Source organism: Simochromis diagramma, unplaced genomic scaffold (genome assembly GCF_900408965.1).
Source record: "Simochromis diagramma unplaced genomic scaffold, fSimDia1.1 OVJJ01000361.1, whole genome shotgun sequence".
In the NCBI taxonomy this organism is placed as follows: Eukaryota; Metazoa; Chordata; class Actinopteri; order Cichliformes; family Cichlidae; genus Simochromis; species Simochromis diagramma.
The window spans coordinates 3,207,116-3,229,752 of record NW_024386860.1 but is presented as its reverse complement, the minus strand read 5'-3'; the positions used below and the strand labels follow the sequence as shown (position 1 = coordinate 3,229,752).

The window sequence follows — 22,637 nt, the reverse complement described above, 5'->3', positions numbered from 1 at the left end:
TATCTAACTCTTTCTTTTCTTCCAGGACCAATTTGATGGTAATGTGACCTTTGAGAGGGTCAAGTTCAATTATCCTTCACGTCCTGATGTACCCATCCTGCAAGGGCTGAGTCTGAGTGTAAAGAAGGGAGAAACTCTGGCCTTGGTGGGAAGCAGCGGCTGTGGGAAGAGCACCACCGTTCAGCTGCTGGAGAGGTTCTATGACCCGCTGGATGGGAAAGTGGTGAGAAAACAACTGCACGCCCACGCTCTGTGCACTACCTCACACTGATGCCTCTTCACCTACTGACAGTTGGGTAATGATTAGCTGGCCAGTGCTTTCCAGTACTCTGCTGATATGAAGTCCATGTAACAGGAGCTCTTATCTGGATTACTGCATAAACATTTATCTGGTTGGGAGGGAAATGAATAGTGTGCCTGTTGTCTCGTGTCCTGTTGGTGTTTTTGAACATCATGTGCACATTGCAGGTTTTCTAGTATGTTTGTGTTTGTCACTTTAAAAAAACAAAAACAAAAAAAGTCTCTGGCAAAATAACTCATTAACTGAATTTCTGCATTGATTCAGAATTAATGTAAAACCAATGTTAACTTTTAAATAAGAAGTGACAAGTTCTTCAGCTAAACAAGCTTTTAGCCATTAACAAATCAGACATTTCCTTCAGGGCTTGGTGATTAAAACGATGTTGCACAATCAAATGAATGCTCGGTCCAGGTGCCAAAGCATGCAAGCCTATTTGTGCTACTCTTTCTCCTTCAGGTGTTGGACAAATCTGATGCCAAAAACTTGAACATTCACTGGTTGAGGTCCCAGATAGGCATCGTCTCCCAGGAGCCCGTGCTGTTCGACTGCTCTTTGGCTGAAAACATTGCCTATGGAGACAACAGCCGCAAAGTCAGCATGGACGAGATAGAGGCAGCGGCCAAAGCAGCCAACATTCACAACTTCATAGAGGGTTTGCCACTGGTAATGTCATTCTACTATTTTATAGAATATTCCATGTAAAGATAAGGGTCAAATCCAGTGTCAGTAAAACAGACTGGGTGGATAAAGAGGTGGTCAAAAAAAGCAGAGTCAGGGTTACAGCAAGAAAGGAGGCTGAAACACTGAATCTAACCAAAGGTGGATTCTGATGTCAGCTTTGTTTTTAATGCGTCACAAAGCTGCCTAGAGCTGCCTATGCCCAGCTACCACAGGGTTTTACTGTGAGGGAAGTTTAGTACAGCCAGGATGTCTTTGTGTTGCCCTCAAAACCTAAACCCTTAGAATGAGTCTCAACTTTATGCTGTTTCTGATTCAGGCTGTGCACACAAACACTTGATGGCTGCTATAAAATGATCCCTGTGAGTGTCACCTACTCCAGAGATTTTTATCATATCGCATGATGATAAAATGATGATAAACATCTAAAGAAGATTATAAAAAATGTAACCGTAAGAGGCAACACTGCTGCCGATAAGATAATAGATGACTACAAGAAATCATTGATTTATTGCCTGGAGCTAACTATACACTTCAAGTTTGTTTTGTTGTTTTTTTTTTTGTTTTATGCTCTCTCAGTACTGCTGATTTTTGATGTGATGGTTTCAAATTAGAAACAAACTAAGATCAATTTAAATGTCTTCGATACAGTGTTTAAGACTCGTCGTCCAGATCGCTCAGATGGCATTTCTTTTGCTTTTTACGTCCTTTAAAATGTTGAATTTGCTGCTTGTACTTGACAAGCAGTTAACTGGTCAGTGCTGAGACTTTAAAGTGCTCTGATCAGGAGGCAGACTGAAACTTGATAGTAATGTGGTGGTTTCAAAGCATTTTGCTGATCAACTGTAGACTAGATGCTGGTCTGTGGTTTTTGAGAGATCTGGGATCTTGCCACCAATTTAAAATCTTCAAACATTAGTTTAAAAGTATAAAGCACTAATCAAAAAGCACTGTACAAACCGTTGTGGTTGCTGTCACTATCGAGTCATCTTTGAGTAATTCTTTCAGCCCTGTATTGTATTATTGTAGGGTCTTTACCTTACAATATAAAGTGCTTTGAGGCAACTGTTGTTATTTGGCATTGAATAGAGCTCCATCCTTTTGTAAAGGTCTCGTGCCTTTCTGTTTCTGCTCAACTATATTAACCCCAAGATGGACGAGGTTGGGTTTAGTAACATTTATTCCACTCTCGTGGACCTGAAATATTTTGTCATGATAAAGCTGTAGATGAAAGGTTGGTGTGATTGCCCCCAGGTTTCTTTAAGATGATGTAAAGATAAGGCTTCATAGGTCAGATGGAGATGCTGTAAAGGGGAACATAAGTCAGCTAAAATTAAAAATTGTGAAATGGTGTACAAAGGTAATTACAGCAACAATGCAAGTCTCCTAAAGAGGCCTTTGTGAAAAACCTTTGTTGAAAACCCTTTGATCAGTGTTTTTACTGCTGTGATAAACAAACTTGGTGGTGCTTTATTTTTCCACCTGCAGGTTGAAAAGCATAACTGGGATGGAAATGGCAGCTCAGACAGAACACAATTGGTGTAGTAAGGTGGATCCTGTGGAGGTCGGGTGTAAAGGGTTTATTGCTAAATCTACAACTAAGCTCCTACAGAGAGTGGGGGTGTGAGGGCAGGCCTTTCAACAAGCAGTCAAGTCACTCTGAGGGTGCTGAACGAAGCAGCAGCTGGTTGTGGACAGGAGTACAGCTAGGCTGGGACATTAAGGGGTGATAGCAGAAGGGGGCACATTACGTGTCATGGGCATAAAATCAATGTAACACTGAGGACAGTGACCACCTGACAATCCCAGTGAAGTGGTTTACCTCCTCTCCCATTCAAGACATCAGAGGAATCTGTACTGATTACTGGAGGGCTTGTATCATTAAGCCTTATGAGTCAACAAATGTGAATGGTAATCATGCAGGAGACCAGCTGAAGATGAATGTGTTATTGTACATGTGAAAATGATTTCCTGCCAGCATTTTATTAACTTGGCAATAAATGTAGCTGCTATTATTATTATTATTATTATTATTATTAAACCTCAAAGTATACTTTTTAAGAAATTTGTCAGCTGTGAGGAGTGATTGGATCCATACTTTGTATAGTTTTGACCATCTATAGTAACACAACGATGCCCTCTCATTGTTTTGGTTTTTTTTTCCATGAGCAGAAATATGACACGCAGGCAGGTGATAAGGGGACACAGCTGTCAGGTGGTCAGAAGCAGCGAATAGCCATAGCCCGAGCCATCCTCCGCAACCCCAAACTGCTGCTGCTGGATGAGGCCACTTCTGCGCTGGACACTGAGAGCGAGAAGGTGAGCACATCTTTCCATTTTCACCTGTAATGTTTGTCAGGGAGATTAAGTAAATGGTGAGTAAAGTCACCAGCTCATACAAACGACTGCTGCAGCTAAAATCCACACACAAGAAAATGGGAACAAACTCAGACTGGGGGAAATGTTGGGCTGAGAGAGTTCACATTAAACCTGAGGATGGGAGGAATACAGGAAAGTAGCCATGTTGATAAAGATGACAGCTCTGGTTTAAATTGAAACCATCTTTAGTGCTGAAAACATTCATAGTAGGAGCTCTTATAAGACCATGCTCTCTCTGTAGGTGGTGCAGGAGGCTCTGGACCAGGCCAGCAAGGGCAGGACGTGCATCGTCGTGGCCCACCGTCTGTCCACCATCCAGAACGCAGACCGCATTGCTGTATTCCAGGGAGGAGTCGTGGTGGAGCAGGGGACGCATCAGCAGCTGCTGGCAAAGAAGGGGGTCTACCACATGCTTGTCAACAGACAGATGGGACACTGTGACAAATAACCCATAGTGTCCATAATCTTGAGAGTTCTGAATTAAACACTGGTGCCTTAGATCATCACTCCTCCCATGCAGATTCAGACAGTGGCTCCTGTGGCTTAAACCTAAATGTATAAAGTCTGGATTCTGATTGGCTGTCACTTGTGACTGTCCTTCCCACAAGAGATTTTTGACATTTGTGGGGTGCAGATGTAAACGGTAAAGCTGATATTTTTTTATTTTTTTTTGCTTACTCACTGTTGGTGGATACAAGTTGATTAATGTGTACTTTTCCTGCTTAGCTAAGTGACAGATTTGGCTTTTAAAGAGCCTTTTTGTGCAAGTAGAAAAAGTGACCTTTGAGGCAGATATTTTTACTTGTAGGGAGAACACTGGAATTAAAATGGCTGCATTCTTTTTAAACAGGCTAAAGAAGTAAATTCTATGACCAGTCCTTTGTTCATTTGTCTATGCACTGTGGTTTTATGCCTCTGACGATGGGATCATCACTGTCTGGAATAGTTTTGGGTAAAATCTTTAATATTTATACTGTAAGTTATGACTCAGTACAGCATCTTGGATTGAGTTGGAGGACCAAAGTACCTGAGCAGTTAAAGCCTGGGAAATGCTGCGCAAATGTTAATTTTCATTTGAAAGTTTCTGTGGAATTCACTTAAAATGTAATTTTGTTTCTATATATATATTTTTTTTTTTTTAGAGGATGTGCTGCTTTGTAACTGTTAATGTTTTATATTCAAATAAAGGTTAAGAAAGCAAGTGTGGACATCTTCGAACTTTATTCTCAGAAGATTTGACTAAAAAAAATTGACTACAGCTTCCCTCAAAGTGGTACAATCACAGTGAAATTTCACCTTATCAAAGCAATAATCACGTTGGTGTGAGGCTCCAAATGTAGAAAGTGTTTCAACAGATTTTTACGTCAGCCACTCTTTGAAACCCAAAGTAAACACCATCACCAACATTTGGACATGAAATTAAAAACAAAGTTGCATAGTGTGTAGAAGGTATTGGTACCTGGAGAAACTGGAAGTCAAACCTTGGCTTTAACAAACTTACGAGTCGTGCCTACTTCTCTCTTTTAATGAGTTTAAATTAGCTCAGTGTGTGCACTTCATGCGATGGGGTACATTCACGTCCTCTTGTGGTATTAAAGTGCATTTCCTTTATCTGTAGGCACTGTTTTGACAAGACAATCAAATATTTGTCCAAATAATAGAAGCTTGTTTCTGCCATCCATTAGTACAAATTTCAGGTTCTTTTAGTGAAGTAGAAATGTTGAATTAACTCTGCAAAAGCTTTAGAAACGAGCTTCCCTACAGTGTTACGATTCAGTAGTGTTTAACTTTACTCAGCTTCAGTTCAAGCCTAACAGCTCTTTTCTACGGTTACTGGAAAAGAGCTTTTTCACAGTGAAAACTAAGACGAGTCGTTAGCCACTTAGCGGTTAACGTTTTATCTTAAAATGTGGAATAATACTGTCAGGATTTCAAACTATACAGTCAAAAAAAAAACGAGCGTTGAATCAGGAAGAAAGAGAAAAAAGTACAGTTTACACTATGCTAATAACTACATAAAATCTTGAGTAATTTACGGTTACATTAAAAAAAAATACGAGGTACAGATTCTGCACCTTTGCATTGATTCGTGCTGATCTAGCTGTCACCATTGAGTACAACAACTACAAGTGCATTGATCTTTAAAACAGGCTCTCTGTGGTACAACATGGACATTAAAACAAACTGAAAACTTAGACATTTTTTGATTAAGGATTTTCACCAGCATTAATCTGCAAGTGTTGCATCTTACTGTATTTATTTATTTTTTACCCTTTTATTACCATCCTTTGATAATGCATCTATTGAAGCGGGCGGTTCTCAAAGGGATCATTTTGTGTGGGTTGAAAGAGGAGTCAATAAATTATCCTGTTTCCCTGCTTAAGTAGGTTTATAGCTGAGAAGTGGTGGCTAAGTGGAGCATCTCATGCAGGCAGCTACTGAAGCTATTGAACAGTGATGGAGCATCAGTCTCATGGCAGGATTTCCACGCTGACATGGAGATCACAATCCTAGAAGAAAGAGGAGCGGAGATCTGAATACAGCTACTGAAAATCTCAGAGGAATATTTCCAGCACCTTGTTGAGTCTGTCATGAAGAATTAAGACAGTTGTGCAGGTAAACCTGGGTGCAACACAGTATTTGCAAGGTGTACCTAATAAAGTGTCCAGTAAGTGTATACATCTTTAGCTTGCTTTTTATAAATTCTACAGAACTGGCAAATCTCACATATGCAGCACAGGTTCACCAAAAACCCACACACAGGTTTTCAGGTCAGTGAAAGCCCGTTTCATGTGCTCACCTGTCATCCCTGATGCGGTAAAAGAAGCCATAACCATGATGCACCATGGGAGCCACAGCCCCGAGAACTGTAGTGTAGCCCACCAGACTGGACGACAGCACGAAGTTACCCCCACCGCCACTGCAGACACAAACACAACAGTCACAGACAGAAACCTAATGCACTGCCTTTGCTCTGCAGCAGCTACTCTGGAGAAGCAGATTTCTGGATACTGCACTGTAACATTCTAGGATTTAATATTTAATTAAATTATTTCCAATAGATCATACATTATAAACTAGTAGAGCAGAAATTTAATTTACTGCTTTCATGCGATAAATCAGCTCTGGGTGGCGTACCTCTTTGTGTAAAGGGGATCCATAAATAATTCTGGGGTTGGACGTCCCTCCTCCCTGGCAATAAGATACAGCCCCAGAAGATGCCTGTCAAAACCTGGCAACAATATCACACGACCGCATGAAGTAGGGCATAAAAACTCAAAGAGACTACAAATATGGTTCTTTGTGATGTCAGCAGCCTTGGTTCAGCCCGCAAGTCCTACATAGGGAAGCTGACGGGCTAAACGATTTTGTACAACAGATAAATGTAGATGTTGAACTAAAGCAGATTTTTACTGGCTCAGAAGAGTCCAGTGGGGGGTGTAGCAGCTCCGTTTTGCTCAATCAGGCAAACAAAAATTAAGCCAACAAGTTTAATATCAGAAACAAAACTACCAGTGATCAAAGTCATGGTTTTATTGATGATACTTTGGCCCTACATCTCTATTCTGCACACTGCTTGTAGCTGCACCTCAAATCTGAGACTAAAACGGGACAGTCAGGGCCAAGTGTAGTCAGGAAAAAGCACGAAGCAGGAATCACAAAGTGAACTAACCTTGTCCTTCCTGTGCTTCAGCCATCAGGTTGTTGTGTCTACTGAAGGCTTGCAGCATGGCCTTCCTCCTGACACCATCCTGAGAGGAAAACATTTAAGTCGAATATGAGATTGCTTCTTCTCTCCTGCTCTTCTGTGATTTTCCCAAATACTGTCACACACTCACATTGCATGTGGGGTCCGTCATGGTTTTACACCAATTCACAGCCTCCTGGGTGCAGGGGCGCATCGTCTCAGTCCTGCCATGATAAAACTTGCGCGTCATTGCCGTCTCATAACAACTTCCTGGCCTGTAAGAGGAAAGAGGACACCTTCAGGGCCACGAATGTCACTGACAATAATGATAATAAAAGTGTGTGCTTAACCACAGCTTACTTCTTGTGCAGTCTGTAGTAGGCCAGCTGCATCGCCAGCTGAACAAAAGTGTCTGGATGGAGCTTCTTCTGTTTGATGGTAGATTTACCAAATGCTGTGAAAGCATAGCACACAACCTGGAGGTCTTGTGCCTGGAAAACCGAGAGAGAACGAACGGTTAGATGCTCTGGACCACACAGCAAACGACAGCATGACTGATGACGCCTGCAAATAATCAATTTCCCATCTTATGTTTCCGCTGCTGTGCTTCTAATATGTTTTCATTGTTCAGCCACATGGAGTTTAACTCAATCAGATTTTCTTCTGCAGGAAAATAAAATCAGTGAAAAAAAAGGCTGCACACCATTTCAAATGTGACTTTTTTCAAATTTCAATCCTAACCTTGCATCACAGATTCAGTGTTTGCAGTTAATCTATGGAGGATTTTAGTTTCACCACAGCAGGAACAGCTCAACAACATCCACTCTCGTACTATTAGGCTGTTCAGAGGAGTGTCCTGTGTGCGTGTGTTTTCTCAGGTTTTTATATGTGCAGCTTGTTAAACTGTACCATAATAACATTAAGAATTACACCCCGCTGTAAAGACACAGCAGTTCAAACTGTGCATCACACTGTCACTGCAACCTGACTTTAAGACAATCACTGAAATGTATAAAGGTTATCACACTTGACTCTAATCTGCGGCTAAGAACAGAGGACACACAACATGAAAAGCTGTTCAATCAATAAAATTCATTTCACTTTGATCTACACCAAACTGAAGTGATTTCCACGTCTCTAATCAAGTTTCATATCTGTAATCTGTAGCTGTCATGTCACAAATAAACAGCAGCACCAGGCGCATTAAAACAAACTGAAACTTAGACATTTTTTCATTGAGGATTTTCACCAACATTAATCTGCAAGTGTTGCATCTTACTGTATTTTTTTACCCTTTTATTACCATCCTCTGATAATGTATCTGATCGAAGCGGGCGGTTCTCAAAGGGATCATTTTGTGTGGGTTGAAAGAGGAGTCACATGACGTGTGAAAAGCCCCTTTTTTTATGTGAGCGCGCTCAGAGCGGAAAGCCTAGCTTAAAAGAGAAAGTTACTGATGACTGTTGTTATAACCGTCATCTCCGTGTGGGGTTTCAGGTGTTGAACTTCCTTCATAGTACACTAGTACCTAATAATATTTTATCCATATATAAAGATAAAACATTTTATTATATTCTTACATGACTATATTCTAGATCCTTTTTTTATATTTCATATCTTTAGATTTATATTTATTTATTTTATGTTAGACTCATGTTGTGCAGTCTGATGGCGAGTAAAAGCACTGAATTTTTGCTCTGATATAACTTCTGAATGACCATAAAGTGGCTTTTCTATGCTATTCTATTCTATGAGGTTTCTGTAAATGTGTTTTCACATCTTTCCTTGACAGAATTATGTGTTTTCCAGCAAGTTCATGGAAACTTCCCTATTTTGCCTATTCAAGACAGCCTATTCAGTGTCATCAGGGGTTTTCTGAGGTTTCATTTGGGATTAACGATAGCTCACCGACTCGATGTATTGCTTTTTGGCATGACTGATATCGCCAATGACTTTTTCATCCATAGTGAACACCAGCTCCTCGGGGAAGGACACGGGTCTGACTGCATCTGAGCCCTGAAAATCCCAGACATGCATGTGTGTCAGAAAAATGAAAAGAATAGTCAGGAAATGTTTGACACGATGTGCACCGTCAAGTGTTTACCTTCCATTTGCCCTCTGTAGCTTTGAGCTGCTGGTCCAAATACCAGCACATAGACACCAGCACCATAGCATCATACGGCGCATGCTGCGAAACAAGTCGAGTTTTTAAGGTATTAAAACAGCTGATTTTGGTTGGACTGCATGTTTCACTAGCAAATCAATGAGTACAATCATCTTGAACCTCAGCACAGCTTTGTACGAACAAGCACACTCACATCACAATTGGATCCGAACGTGCCATCTGAGAACACGACTGAGTTGTACGATTTGTCACCCCAGCGGATGGTGGGGTTGCCGGTGAGAGCTTCTGCAGTCATCTGAACTCAAAAGTACAAAATTTGGAAAGAAAATAAATAAACAAGTAAATCAGACACAACTCTTTCTCATGATTTAAATAGCGAGTCATATTTTAGATCTGCGCAGTCCGTACATTTGAGTAGTTCTCTGGGGTAGAGTAGGGTTTCACTTCATCCAGAGAAATGACGAACAAGCTGCTCTGGATGGTCTCTAGGATGGTGTTATTGTGTGGATCGATGCTTATAAGATGCTCTCTGGCCTGCAGTGAAAGTAAACAAAGCGCTAATCATGAGATACGCCACAGTAACATGAGACCTTCTTCACAAACTATATTCACTTTTTTTTTTTTTTTAAATCCTCCAAACATGAGCGCCCCTACCTTCGCCCAGCGAGTCCTCTCCTCTGAGGTGAGCACAGCCACGCAGTCTCCCTCAGGCTCTGAGTCACAGCGCTCCTTCGCATAGCTCAGCTGCCTGAAAAGGTAAACAACCACATGCTGCATCAGCCTTGTTTGCTCTTCACTCTGCAGCTTTAACCAAATTATACAGGACATCTGGAGGAAAATGAATGGATGATTAGGCGATGAGTGTGGACTGCTGCCCATAATGATGAACAAAAATAAAACACTTTAATATGTAAAACAGACAAATTAAATATTTTAGACTTCTGTATGTTTTATGTAACCTGAAAAAAGCCAAACGACACTAAACATAAACAGACTTCAGCCTAAATGAAATGAAATGAACCTCCTGCATACTGGGGATCTTCTTGAAACTGAAGCAGAAAGGAAATGGTATACACCCCTAACTTATCTCAGCAGCGTGTTGCGCTGACCAACGCATCAAGAAAGCTGATTGGTTCATCCAAACAAGCACTAGTCTGCTGTGTGTGACTAAAGGGGCTACGTTTTTCAGCTCGCCTGGTTCTGCTGGAGGTCACAACTGTTGCCAAGTGCTTCCTCAAAGGGCATCAACTGATAGTTGAGACTTATTTCAATATAAAAGCACCTTAAGTCAAACGTTGGTGTGGATTGGTGCTATATAATCAAATGGAAAAAAAATTATTATTTTTTTCTTTTTTTGGAACATTTTAAATAGATTCTCTAACTAATATTACTGCTCGCTGTGCGATACTGATCATCCAAGAAGTCTGTGCCTCAGTTTGGGTAAGTCCGATACTAGCCCTTAGCATCCGTACTATAACCTCTGACTCGAAAAACCAAACCAGTGCTAAAGTCCAAACCCAGTGGGTGACATCACAATGGTTCTGTCCATGTTTTATATGTTTATGCATGTGAAACAGCCCCCTGGTGGACACACTGTACAAGTACACTATGCTGTAAATCTGTAGCATATGAAGAAGGCAAATTGGTAGCATAATTTCAGGTTTCGTGTGCTTTTTTTTTTTTTCCTTACTGCACCTTAAAGCCTTTTCTTACGGTGGTAAAAATAAATAAATAAATAAATAAATGAATAACCTCCAAAAGTTGATTCTGTTCATCTGGACGTAGCGTTTTGTGGGAGAAACATTTTGTCACTCATCCAAGTCACTTCTGGTTTCCCCAATCTTATAAACAGTACATTGGCATAATGACTGAAACCAGTCCACTGAGGAACAATGGGCTGGGAGGTCAGTTCCTTAATCTTAGGTAGCTCAGAGCTACCTCGTCAGGCCAGGACTCCGCAGTCTATTTACACCTACAGGCCAGTGGACACTCTTTCAATGACGAGGATGTGCACATCCTGGACAGGGAGGAACGCTAGTTTGAGCGCGGAGTCAAGGAGGCCATTTACGTGTAAAGGGAAAGACCATCTCTGAATCGAGGAGGGGGCCTAAGGGTACATCTTTCGCCATCTTACAATGCTGTGATTGCAGCCATTCCCCAACTCTCTGTGAATGGTACTCATGGTCTTTGATCAGTGGTCTTTGATCAGTGGTCATGAGAATTTGCATAATTAAGATTAAGGAACTGACCTCACAGCCCATTGTTCCTCAGTGGTGCTGGTTTCAGTCATTATGCAAATGTACTGTTTATAAGATTTGGGGAAACCTGCAGTCAGCTGAGACTGAAGAAGTCACTTGGATGAGTGACGAAATGTTTCTCCCACAAAACGCTATGTCCAGATAAAGAGAATCAACTTTTGGAGATTTACTTTCCTGGATGATTGAGAATGCATCAAGACGATAAATAAAAAACAGTAGAAATTTTCTGATGACGAGGCGCATTTCTTTAATAGTTCTACTTGTTTACTTCTGCATAAATACAGAGTGTCATAAATACTTCTGCTAAAATATTTCATGCATCTTTGCAACTCTCTGTCCCTCTCTGTAGGAGGGATGCAAAGACAGAAGCAAGCTGATGTGTTATCCAAATGTGACCACAGCCTCCCTGCTCTTCAGCTGAGGCAGAAGAGCTCTTTGGGCTACGTAGTGGAATACTGGTCAACAAGCTTTATAATATTGTTTTTATTTTTTTAACTCTTTCCTAAAGAAAGAGTTATGTCCTCTTTCTTTTGCTACTGGTTCTGTTGAGGCTTACAAATGCCGGATATGTAAAATATGAGCAAATATTTTGTGCATAAAAATTATTTTTTGGATTCACTAATTCTTAATATGGCTTTTCATTTTGAACCAAACTTGATTTTTCAGATGTTTTACATGTGAATACATAGATCTGACCAATCAGAACACTGTGCTCACAGTTCAAAGCTGAAAGTACACATAGTGCAATAATACTATTTTATCTCAGACACACAGCTAGATGCTGCTCTGGCTCTGAGATAAAATTGCCCCCCTGACATCCTGAAACATCTAAAAACACAACACTTCTGTTTGTATATACGCTACACAACAAGTATGAATCTGAGACATTCAGAATTGTGTCGCTTTTTGGCTGCACTAACTGTGTAAAGGCCTTCAGTCTGTTTAGTCTGGATACAAGGTTTCTAATTGGGTTTTACTCTCAAGTGCGTTTAATCTTTACCTGAGAATTTCTGGAGGAGTGAGGATTTCTCCATCACAAAGTGCATCAAATGTGAATATCCTCCCCCGGCACATCACTACCAAATGGGAGGGGCACGGACCCTCACGCTCTGTGACACAGCACAGCATGCATGTTACACAAGGGTGACAGGCAAGCAGAGAAAAAGGGTCAAAGTGCCGCAGGTAAGTTTGCAGCAAAGATAAGAGCAGAGTTTATTCTACCTGTCTTGAAGTAGTTTCGGATGGTGTCTTTCTTCACTCCGGGTACTTTACAGGTGCAGAAGAGCATTCTGAACTGGTCCATGTCCAACGGCGTTTTCCCTGCTTTCTGAGGAGCCAGCCTCTCTCTAAAATAAGCAGTGACGGAAAGATATTTAAATGCAAAAAAGACAGAGCAACACATCCTAAAACACAGCTTTCATACATGCGAGTGTGCTCGTCTTACGTGCGAAGTAGGTTCCAGTACTGCAGTGTGTGCCATGTGATAATACTGGCCCTCTGCAGGTAAGTTCCCTCAGCAGGTGGCCAGCAGTGCTCCAGGTAGGGTGCTGGGCCACCAAAGTTCACATTGAGCTGAGAGGGGATGCGCAACTCCAGATACGCCGTGTCCAACCACCATTCTTCCAGCTGGAGGACAAAGCAAACAAAAACATCAAACAGTAAACTGCATCACACTTGTAACTAAAGAGGAGACGCTAAAGACAAAAACAAGGCTTTTATATCTCAAACACACACCCAGTTCTTCTTTGTCTTGGCTCTCTGGAGGAGTTTCTTGTGCAGCTCCTGGCCAACACCCGCTTGGAATTTCCTCACAGTCTCCTCCGTAGCTTTAAAGTCTTTCTCAGAGGCGAACGGACGAACTGAAGCACAATAAAGTGAAAACATGGAAGATTAGTCCCTCTGTTAAACAAGTGCGCCAGCTTCTGGTCATTTTGTTTTGATGTAGTAACTGCTTTCAAAAACAACAAGTCTGATCGCACCTGTTTATTCAAAGGATTCTTTGTTTTGTTTTGTTTTACTTTACAGCAGAACGAGCAGAAAATATACAAATGAAACACATGAAATGATGCAGAGACAGAAATGTGCCAACAAAGCTAGAGTGCTTTGTTTTTCATTCACACTTCCGGCACACTAATAATCTTACTGAATGATTTCTTTAGCCTTTGGTACAAAGAAAAAGTCCTATTCAATTTAATTCAACTTTATTTATATAGCGCTAAATCACAATAAAATCACTTTGTGACAGCGGGGAGGGAAAAAGAAACAATCATGCGACTCTTTCAATCAATGTTATTAGACAAACTGGTCATGAAAGAGAAACTGAAGACTCATCGTTACTTTCAGACAGTCAGTCTGAAACATTTTAACATTGTTTAAAGCAGGGGTGTCAAACATAAGGCTCGGGGGCCAGAACTGGCCGGGCAAAGACTCCAATCTAGCCCACTGGATGGCTTAGGAAAATGTCAAGGACATAAAACAGAACACACAAAGAACATAAAAGTTTGGACCTTCAACGGTATTTTTACAAGTTTTACAGCTTTTCCTACTGATAACGAAATACCCCATGGGCGTTCATGCTATACCAAAGTAATTAAATATTACATTTACAACTTAAATTTAAGCCCAGTCCTGCTGACAGATTTCATTCATTTACTACAGCAGCATTTCTACATAATGTAGAAAAACTAACAGATACTATTGAAATTGCTCTTCTTTGTCTTATATTAAAACATCTCAGCAATTAAATGTGTAGTTAAACTTCTTTACACTGACAGGTCTGACCCACATAAGATCAAAGTGAGCTGTATGTGGCTCGTGATGTAAAATGGTTTGAAGTGTCCATAAACTTTAGGCAGGACCACCCTGAGAAAATAAGGTGAAAAATCATGGTTAGAGTTATCGGCAGAAATGTGAAATTCTGACTGATGTTAAAGGTAAAAGCAGGGCAATAAACCCCAAACAAACCCAACCTAAATCCAGCTGTTTGACTGAGTTGCATATGTGCTGACTGCTGGAAAAGCTCAGGCTGATCACATTAGAGAGTAACGAAAACAAAATGTGGCCGCTTTGTAGAATTTCCACTTCTATTAGTGGAAGTCCTTCTAATCCTCCTCACAACCAGTGTAGAGATGGAAACCAAAGACAGCAAAGCGAGCTCTGTGTAGTGACCGAAAGAATGAGATTGCACATACAAGAGGTGGAAATGAGCTTTTTCTGAAGGGTGGCTTGCCTCTAACTTTGAGTCAGCGTGAGGAGTTCAGTCATGAGGAGCTCAGAGTACTAGTGTAATTTTAGTATCGATTCAATATCAAGTGATCCATAATTAATAAGCTATAATTATCCCACAAAGGCAGCTTATGTTGTGGAGTGCAGCATGTCATGATTTATGAGATGAATCAACATCAATTTGCAATTCTGGACACATTTTAATAACCAGTAAATCAGTGATTTTTACTTTCCACAACAACAAGATAATGCACAACAATCATGCCATCGTCGACCTGTTACCAGTACCAGCGTTGGTATCAATACTATCAATATTTGGATCGACGCAGGACAACAGAATTATCTCCACTGAACACACCAACATAATCATTACTTGGCTGGATAGAAAAAGAAGGAGAAATCTCCAAAACAGCAAGTCAGTGGGTGACATTTTTCTTTTAGGTGTGGGTGAAAGTGGCCAATCATTAGAAACTGCAAAAAGAGATCAAATTATTAAGGTGGCCTGCCTATAATCTGTTTTTATAATATAATATATTTTTATATCTTGAATTGCCAAGGGGTGGCATTTGTGTAGTTTTAAGGAGATGTGTCAGAAACATAAGTAGGATAAACATGATTTTTACAGATATTTGAAGCTTTGTGATTTACTTTTCCAAAAAAATTAAAGGTCTGTGTCCAAATAAAGTCCCTAATGTTATCCAGATATTCATGGATGCTTATAACTTAGGGAATAGAAATGGTCTAGTAAGTCGGCTGTACCGTAGTACTGTAACAATGAATAAGGACGAAACAAACTATGCTAAACAGCGCAGAGTAAAGGGACTGAACATTGTTATTACTGAAGAGGAATGGCTCCACACTTGGAAAACATCTTCTTCCACCAGCTCTCACACCTGGAGGGACTTTTGTTGGAAAAACCAGACCCACTTCTTTATCACTCCCAAGCAGAAGTCAAAACAGATAGGGACTCGACTGCTGCTCCAGTCAACTGAGGTATCTGACCAGCATACCTCCTGCGACTCCTTGGTGAAGTGTTTTGTAAATGTCCCACTAGAAGGGAGACCCAAGGGCCGATCCAGGACATGCTGGACAGATTATGTATCTGAGTTGGCTTGGGAACATCCGAATGAGCTGGAGAAGGTGTCAGGGGAGAGGGGAGGTCTGTCTGCCTCTCTGCTTAGATTGCGGCCCCCGTCACCCAGATACAGAACATGGAAAATGGTTGGGTGGATGGATGGATACAGAAAATACTCATATGTGTTTATAGGTGTTTCTAATGGTTTGACTGAGTGCATATAAACTTGTTCTAAAACATTCACACATATCTGATAACACCTGCATGATTCCTGCTACAGTTAAATCCTTAAGCTTTTAGAAAATGACACAATTCTGCACACCACAAGAGTGGATTTCAAATTAAACAATGAAGATGTAACAGCTTCAGCTTTGATTCAGCAGGTTTCACAGACATTTTGCCATAACTGTTTAGCATTTACAGCCATTGTCAGAGGCTCAGGGGTGCACAAATTAAAAGTTTAATTTAAGTTTAATGAGTGTATGAAACCAACAGTTTGACTATAAATTATGCTGGAATGCTCACGTAAATGAGCTAAAAACAAACTATTGCAAAAATGTATAAAACAAGACATTTTAAATAAGAAAATTAACACACATGCTATATTGATCCTAATAGGTAAATATATGATCTACTGTGTGGAGGTTTGCACAAACGTATACACAACCAACACTAATCCAGTTTACATACTATAGAAGAGTTATAAATTGATTATTAAGAAGAAACCAGCAGAATATTCATAAAACTCGATGCCTTAAAATTAGTAAGTGGATCTCAGCACTGCAACAACATGCTTTACAAACTTTATTTACATGTTTGTTTGTTTTTAATTGGAGCAGGAAAAAAATGAGAAAACTAACTTCAAAAAAGATTTTTCACTATGTAAATTAAAAATGCTCAAAAATCAGGCAGTAAACAAATATAAAACTGGGGTACAGTATGACTGTTTTTGTTCTAGTTCAGTCCTAATATTGTATCATCTTTGGTGTTTGTTTTGGTGAAACGAAATGTAAAAAGCATAGGTGTAATTAAGCTTCAGCCTACACCTTTTGGTTAATAATTTGTGTTCTTCCCATTGAATTAAATTCAATTGTGAGCATTTATTTATTTATTTAACATCTTATTTTATGTTGTTTTAAAAAAGAAACCGTGTGTCTAGAATCACAGACCAGAATCACTAACGCTGGTTAATAGAAAACCACAGACTGCACCTATGACACAGACAAGTTTCAAACAGATACGACATATGGACAACTGAAAGGTCACCTGACAAATATTTACAAAAGCCTGGAAACTGACTAACTTGATGACAGCAGACATCCTACCTGCATCCAGGTACTTAGAAAGGCTGCTCTGCAGTGAGGGCACAGGCAGGGGCGGCAGACTGTTTTGGTACTGAAAGGTTTGCTCCGGCAGAGACTGAGACAGCTGATTTGCCATTTCCTTTCCCCCTGTCACAAAAGAAACATTACAGTGATATGAAGCAGAGCCTTTCCACACTTTATATCACTGATATACCAGGGTGGGGGGACTTATATAATAGAAAAACCTTGATAACACTAATTACTCTTTGTTTTTTGCAGATACATTTAAAAGCAGTTATATATTTGTTTTAATACTGAAAAATAACAGCACTATAAACCATTTGAAGACCCTGTGATTATGACTGGTTTTGCTTTGAACACATGAAGCTTTTGTGGTTTATGACATTTAAAAAAAAATCATTGTAAAACATTTAAACTGTGCATTTCATAGCATTTTACCTTCAACAACCACCTTATCTAGTACTTAAAGCAGCAACACCTGGATAATAAGCTGACAATGCTGAAAGCGCATTCATCATTACTTCCAGTTAAAACACTCATATTATTTATTGCCTTGGGTAACAGATTTAAAACAACAGTAAGGCTTGCACTGTGTAAGTCTCAAACATGAGCAGTTGCATACTGTGTCACAGTGACAGCTTTGACATGTTTCTGAACAAAACTCAGCAAATCGTGAGCTCAGCTATCAGCACCACATTAAAACTATTAAACTCCTACCTCTCCGTACTCGGGCAGAGACCTGTTAGTGCAAACGACCAAACTGTTTACAATAAACACTTATTAACCGGGTAACACTGAGCTGATAAGGTGCACTCGCTCGTCTCGCCCCTGTCGGCGTTAATGTCGAGTGCAAACGCAAACAATAGTTGAGGAGCAGCTCGTTAGCTTACTTTAACTGCACTGTAAAGCTGGACTGTTAGCTCCCGTTGCTCACCTGCCGCGGGCTCTGGAGGCTTTCAGCGCAAATGTTGTGAACGTGCGGGTTTGTTTTCTTATATAAGCCGGTGTAGCAGCCGTTCAGTTGTTGTGCTGGACTGCAGCTGTAGCCCTTCACCTTTACCCCACTAAACCATAGACTCAAGCCAGCCCGGAACAGCTCACTGCGCATGCGCGGGCAATTGCCCTGGCTTGAATTACTTATGAGTGAAATAATAAAGAGGCTTTGAAGGGTGAGGTCAGGCAGGCAGTGTGTGGCAACAACCTAAAACTTTAGAAAGATTAGGCCTGAAAAATACATGAAACCACACCTTTCAGCGGATACTTTATTAGATACACCTGTTTATCTAATCAGCCAATCACACTGCACCTCAAAGCATTTAAGGGACGTTGACATGAACAAAAGGAGCTGCTGGAGTTCAAAGCGAGCATCAGAATGAGGGGGAAAGGTGATTTAAGCGATTTTGAATGTGGTGTGGTTGTTGATCCCAGATGGGCTGGTCTCAGTGTTTCAGGAAATGCAGATCTACTGGGATTTTCCGACACAGCCATCTCTACTGTAACTGCAATAACAACTGTAAGCAGAAGAGCATCTCCAAATGCAGATGAGCTTCAGCTGCAGAACACCAAACGAGATGCCGCTCCTGTCAGCTATAAACAAGAAACTGAGGAAACTATAGTTTATAGTCTGCACAGGCTCTCCAAAATTAGACAACAGATGATTGGAAAAACATTGGCTGGTCTAATGAAACAACATGAAAGCATGGATCCAGCAGGATAATGCACTGTGTCACAAAACTAAAATAATCTTAAGCTGGTTTCTTGAACGTGACAATGAGTTCACTGTACTCAAACGGCCTCCACAGTCAGCAGGTCTTAACACAAGAGAGCACCTTTGGGATGTGGTACAATGGGAGATTTGCATCATGGAAATCTGCAGCAACTGTGTGATGTTGACTTATTTTAAAATATTTCCAGAAAATTGTTGAATCTATGCCATGAAGTTGCCGGCAGCTGTCAGGACACCAGCAAAACAAAAACTAGAAAGAAACCAGTAAGGAGGATGAGGAGAGAGCAACCATCTGTGTCCACCAGCTTGAACTTTGAGGGTTGTGGTGTTGCCTCTCCATTGCACCTGTTGTCCACTTAGGTTGGCACCAAAGCAGGTGTTGCAGGTGTAGTTCCAGCTAAGACAACTCTTTTAAGTATGAATAACTGTATGTCAATCAAAACTTCCCGTAATCGTTTGCACAGACCATAGTCGGGCCTCTTCATGAATAAAACCTAAAATCCTTTCTCTGTGTAAAGATTTTATGCAGGTTGTTTTAAACTGAAACTGAAGGCAAAAAAAAAAAAAATCAACCTCTCAATAAAAACAAGCACAAATGAAAGAAAGGAAACAGTGCAGAAAAAGGTTTAATCTTCAAAACGTGTTTGTTCACATTTGCCAACATTTAAATTGTCCTGTTTTGATTCAAGCTGCAAATCTAAGTCCAGTATGCAGTACATATAGAAAGATTAATATGTTAAAGACTGCATAGATATCGTTAAAATGCATAAATCAATTGAGCTATGTAATTCAAAAAATCAAGGATAGAAAGACATTTTTTTTAAAATCACATTATTTTGCAGAATTATGGCCTCTGGAAGCAAAGCTGCTCTTTTAAGTAAAGAGCAGCTTTGTTTTAGTAGTCTGAATTAGTAGTCTGTTTTCATCGCTGCTGCCTCTTCACTTCATGGACGTCTCACAGCCCGTACTTGCTGATGACTTCTTTAGCCTTTGTGACATAGGCCGACATGGCGTCATCCTTGGACATTCCTGAAAGAGTTCAAATTACGAGTGATTTGGACTTAAATAATAATGTCTTAAAGGAGTTTTCTCCTATTTGTATACATGCTTACAGAGCCTTTCTCCCATAGCACTGAAAAGCTGGTTAAACTATGGGAGAGATTCTCATGATGAAGATGCTTAGATAAGATCAGGTCTGTTTATTGGTAATAAATCTAAAAAACCCCTAAAAAGCTTCCTTTTATGAGCTCAACAGGTTCTGATAAATCACCACCATGGAAGCTGGCATCTGGGTTGTGTTTTTGTTACGGTAATGTGTAAGTAAAGATATAAAACTTTAAAACACTGGATTTTTAAAAATCTGTGTGTATATGCGTGCAGTGTTTTTGGGATCATTATCATGCTGCCAGATTATAAACTGTGTCATGAATACTTCTGTTAAAAAACTGTGTTATCTTTGGCTTTTTTCATAGCTTCAGCAAAAGACATGTGAACAAATGATGCGTTTGTGCAACAGGCTGCTAGTAACAAAGGGCCTAAAGATAAAGATTAAAAATGGTACTTTGATCAGTTGTCTCTCGATCGTTACTCGAGTTAGGTAACTTTTTATTTCTTGAATGATTCAGTGCTAAATTGCTTAACAAATAAAACAGTTCCTCTGAAAATGGTCAGGTACAAGGACTGGACTGAAAATGAGTTAAAGGAGCAAACAATGTCCAAAGGCAAACTTTGAAAGACCTTCAGAAAGCCTGGAGAGCTATTGCTCAAGATCATTTACATGGTCTGAGTCATTGGAAGAAAAATACAAAGAAATGAGTGGAGCTCAACACCACCCTTTGACTCTTTGCACAAGTGTGATGTCACTAAAAATGAACCTATTACAACAAAAAACCCAACAAAATCTGCGTGTAGTCACCTTTTTCTCAAGTACTCAACACTAAACACAGACTTGCAGAAACAGCTCGTGTGCAGCTAAATCATGTTAACCTGCAAATGCCTTAACTGAACATTTTTTTAGGGTAATTTTACTTTAAAAAATACATTTTTAAAAAATCAATGAATAAGTGAGTAAAATTAAAACGTTCGTGTGATGTTGGATGAAACTAAGTGGTGAAAATATTTGGATGTTTTGACAATGACTAACTTCTAATTTCCTAAAAGTTACCTCCTGTGAGTCTTAGTTGACACTGAACACACCTCATTTGGAGCAGATTCCTCCATGTTTGCAGAGGAGCGAAACTCAGTTGAACTCATGCTCTATAAACATGTTTTACAAAATTCATTCTCATGACTTACACCTGTGGACTCAGCAGGTTTTGAGTACTAAATAGACTACTCTGCAGGCAACCAGGAGGTGGAGCCCCTCCAGTCTGCATGCGTCCTTGCATCCAGTGGAGTGTAAATGTGTGTGTGTGTGGCTCGTAGTGTAAAAGAACCAATTCCTTTACCTTATTTTGTACAGACAAATACCAAAAACTGTTCCAGCTGCAAACTTGGCAAAAAATATCTGTCTCATATATCCTTGTATGATCTATAACCTGCTAATGAATCACTTTCCCAGCACCTTCAGTTAAAGTGTTTAGTTCTCGTGGACAAATGTAACAATCACAAGCTTTCCTAACTCGTTACCTTTCCTTGACTCCCAGGCGTCCCACTTGGCCTTTCCTTTTAGGTCCAGCATTCCCGGTCTCTCTACAGTTGTGAAAGCACACAGAGAGAAGGAAAAAAAATCTGAACTTAGTGAACTCTTTATGGGAGTGATTCAGTTTCTCTGTAGTGGGTCCTACCAGTGTTAATGTCTCCAACAACCGCCTGTTTATAAAGGCCATACAGGAACAGCAGCTCCTCGTCTGTGGGCTTGGCCTTCACCTTCTTCACATCCTCTGCTGCCTTGTCAAATTCTGCCTGCAGGTGACATGAACACTCTTTATGTTTTCCATTAATTATTCAGAAAATATAAGCAGTGTGTCTGCGATGGGAAAACACTGGACTGCAGACTTTCTTCTCTTTGCAATAAAGTCCAGCAGGAATGTAAAGTAATTACATCGAATACGAGAGTGTGCATATTAATGAGTTACAAGCACTGAATAAGAAATGTGACTGTGGTATTCTAGGCACGGGGCAGTCCTGGGAAACTGATTGTTGCACAAGCTGGAGATAAACAATGGGCTTTTATATGAGACCAGAGCCTGTGTGCCTACTCAAATAATCTGCTTTTCAAAGGATCTGGGACACAGCAGAACTGATAATTATAGACCACAGGAACCATTTTTAATATGCGCAAAGACCTAAATACCTTTTAACTCTTTACTGAGGTGCGGCTGAAATATATAATGATCCAGCTCTGAATGCTGCCCATTGGTCAAAAAGCGGATGTTTGCATATAGATCCAGTTTACCTCCGCATGTTCTCATAGAGACAAACTCTGAATCTAGTGAATTTTCATCATGTTTTCATATTTTCTGCTTCTAAGCAGCACATCTTTAAATTCTAAGAGCAGCATCAGGACCACTGAGCCGAGAGCATTAACGCGTTTAGGCACGACTTTCCTTCATCCACGCCGTCAAAGATGGATGACTGCATACGGCCAGAAGATGGCATGCGCTGTTCGGTTCATCGCGATAATGTAGCATCTAATAAATAATAATAACAATAATAAAAGAGCAAAGAAACGCGGGATTTTACCTGGAGGGTCATCTTGGTAAAGGTTGGGAGCGCAGATGAATGTCCTGCTCTGAAGGGTTTTAAGCAGCAGTAATTGCAGCACAGCTGATCGATGCACTATTGAGAGCCAAGCAGAGGCTTGCAGGGGGAGGGAGCAGACAGCTGCGGAGGTGCTGATTGGCTGCCTGTCACCC

The 22,637-nt window shown here is 40.3% G+C and overlaps 2 protein-coding genes across 7 annotated transcripts in view; one reads left to right on the top strand and one right to left on the bottom strand.

Annotated features, from left to right (window-relative positions):
• Positions 1–4,566, top strand: part of abcb4 (ATP-binding cassette, sub-family B (MDR/TAP), member 4) — a 15,065-nt gene extending 10,499 nt beyond the window's left edge. Inside the window, exons 25-28 of one of the 2 annotated variants that reach the window (XM_040029711.1) lie at positions 26–223; positions 758–964; positions 3,152–3,298; positions 3,600–4,566. In XM_040029711.1, the coding sequence (XP_039885645.1) occupies positions 26–223; positions 758–964; positions 3,152–3,298; positions 3,600–3,806 (759 nt within the window). In that variant the 3' untranslated portion in view covers positions 3,807–4,566. The remainder of the gene's footprint in view (positions 1–25; positions 224–757; positions 965–3,151; positions 3,299–3,599) is intronic. The other variant, XM_040029710.1, reaches the window with a different exon arrangement.
• On the bottom strand, positions 4,561–22,637 carry LOC120732256 (acyl-CoA-binding protein homolog). Of its 5 annotated transcripts, XM_040029715.1 has the most exons (18): positions 22,465–22,637; positions 21,567–21,684; positions 21,409–21,471; positions 13,164–13,288; positions 12,874–13,055; positions 12,651–12,775; positions 12,430–12,538; positions 9,826–9,919; positions 9,580–9,705; positions 9,365–9,466; positions 9,151–9,234; positions 8,955–9,062; positions 7,407–7,537; positions 7,198–7,321; positions 7,032–7,110; positions 6,497–6,590; positions 6,159–6,278; positions 4,561–5,868 (listed from the first exon to the last, which is right to left on the bottom strand). In XM_040029715.1, the coding sequence occupies exons 1-18, from the start codon at positions 22,474–22,476 to the stop codon at positions 5,748–5,750; spliced, it is 1,917 nt and encodes a 638-aa protein (XP_039885649.1). In that variant the 5' UTR covers positions 22,477–22,637; the 3' UTR covers positions 4,561–5,747. The 5 variants fall into 5 exon arrangements, 4 of the variants coding, with proteins under 4 accessions (XP_039885649.1, XP_039885647.1, XP_039885646.1 ...); XM_040029713.1 differs by lacking the exons at positions 21,409–21,471; positions 21,567–21,684; positions 22,465–22,637 and adding exons at positions 17,055–17,180; positions 17,945–18,225; XM_040029712.1 differs by lacking the exons at positions 21,409–21,471; positions 21,567–21,684; positions 22,465–22,637 and adding exons at positions 17,055–17,180; positions 17,989–18,223.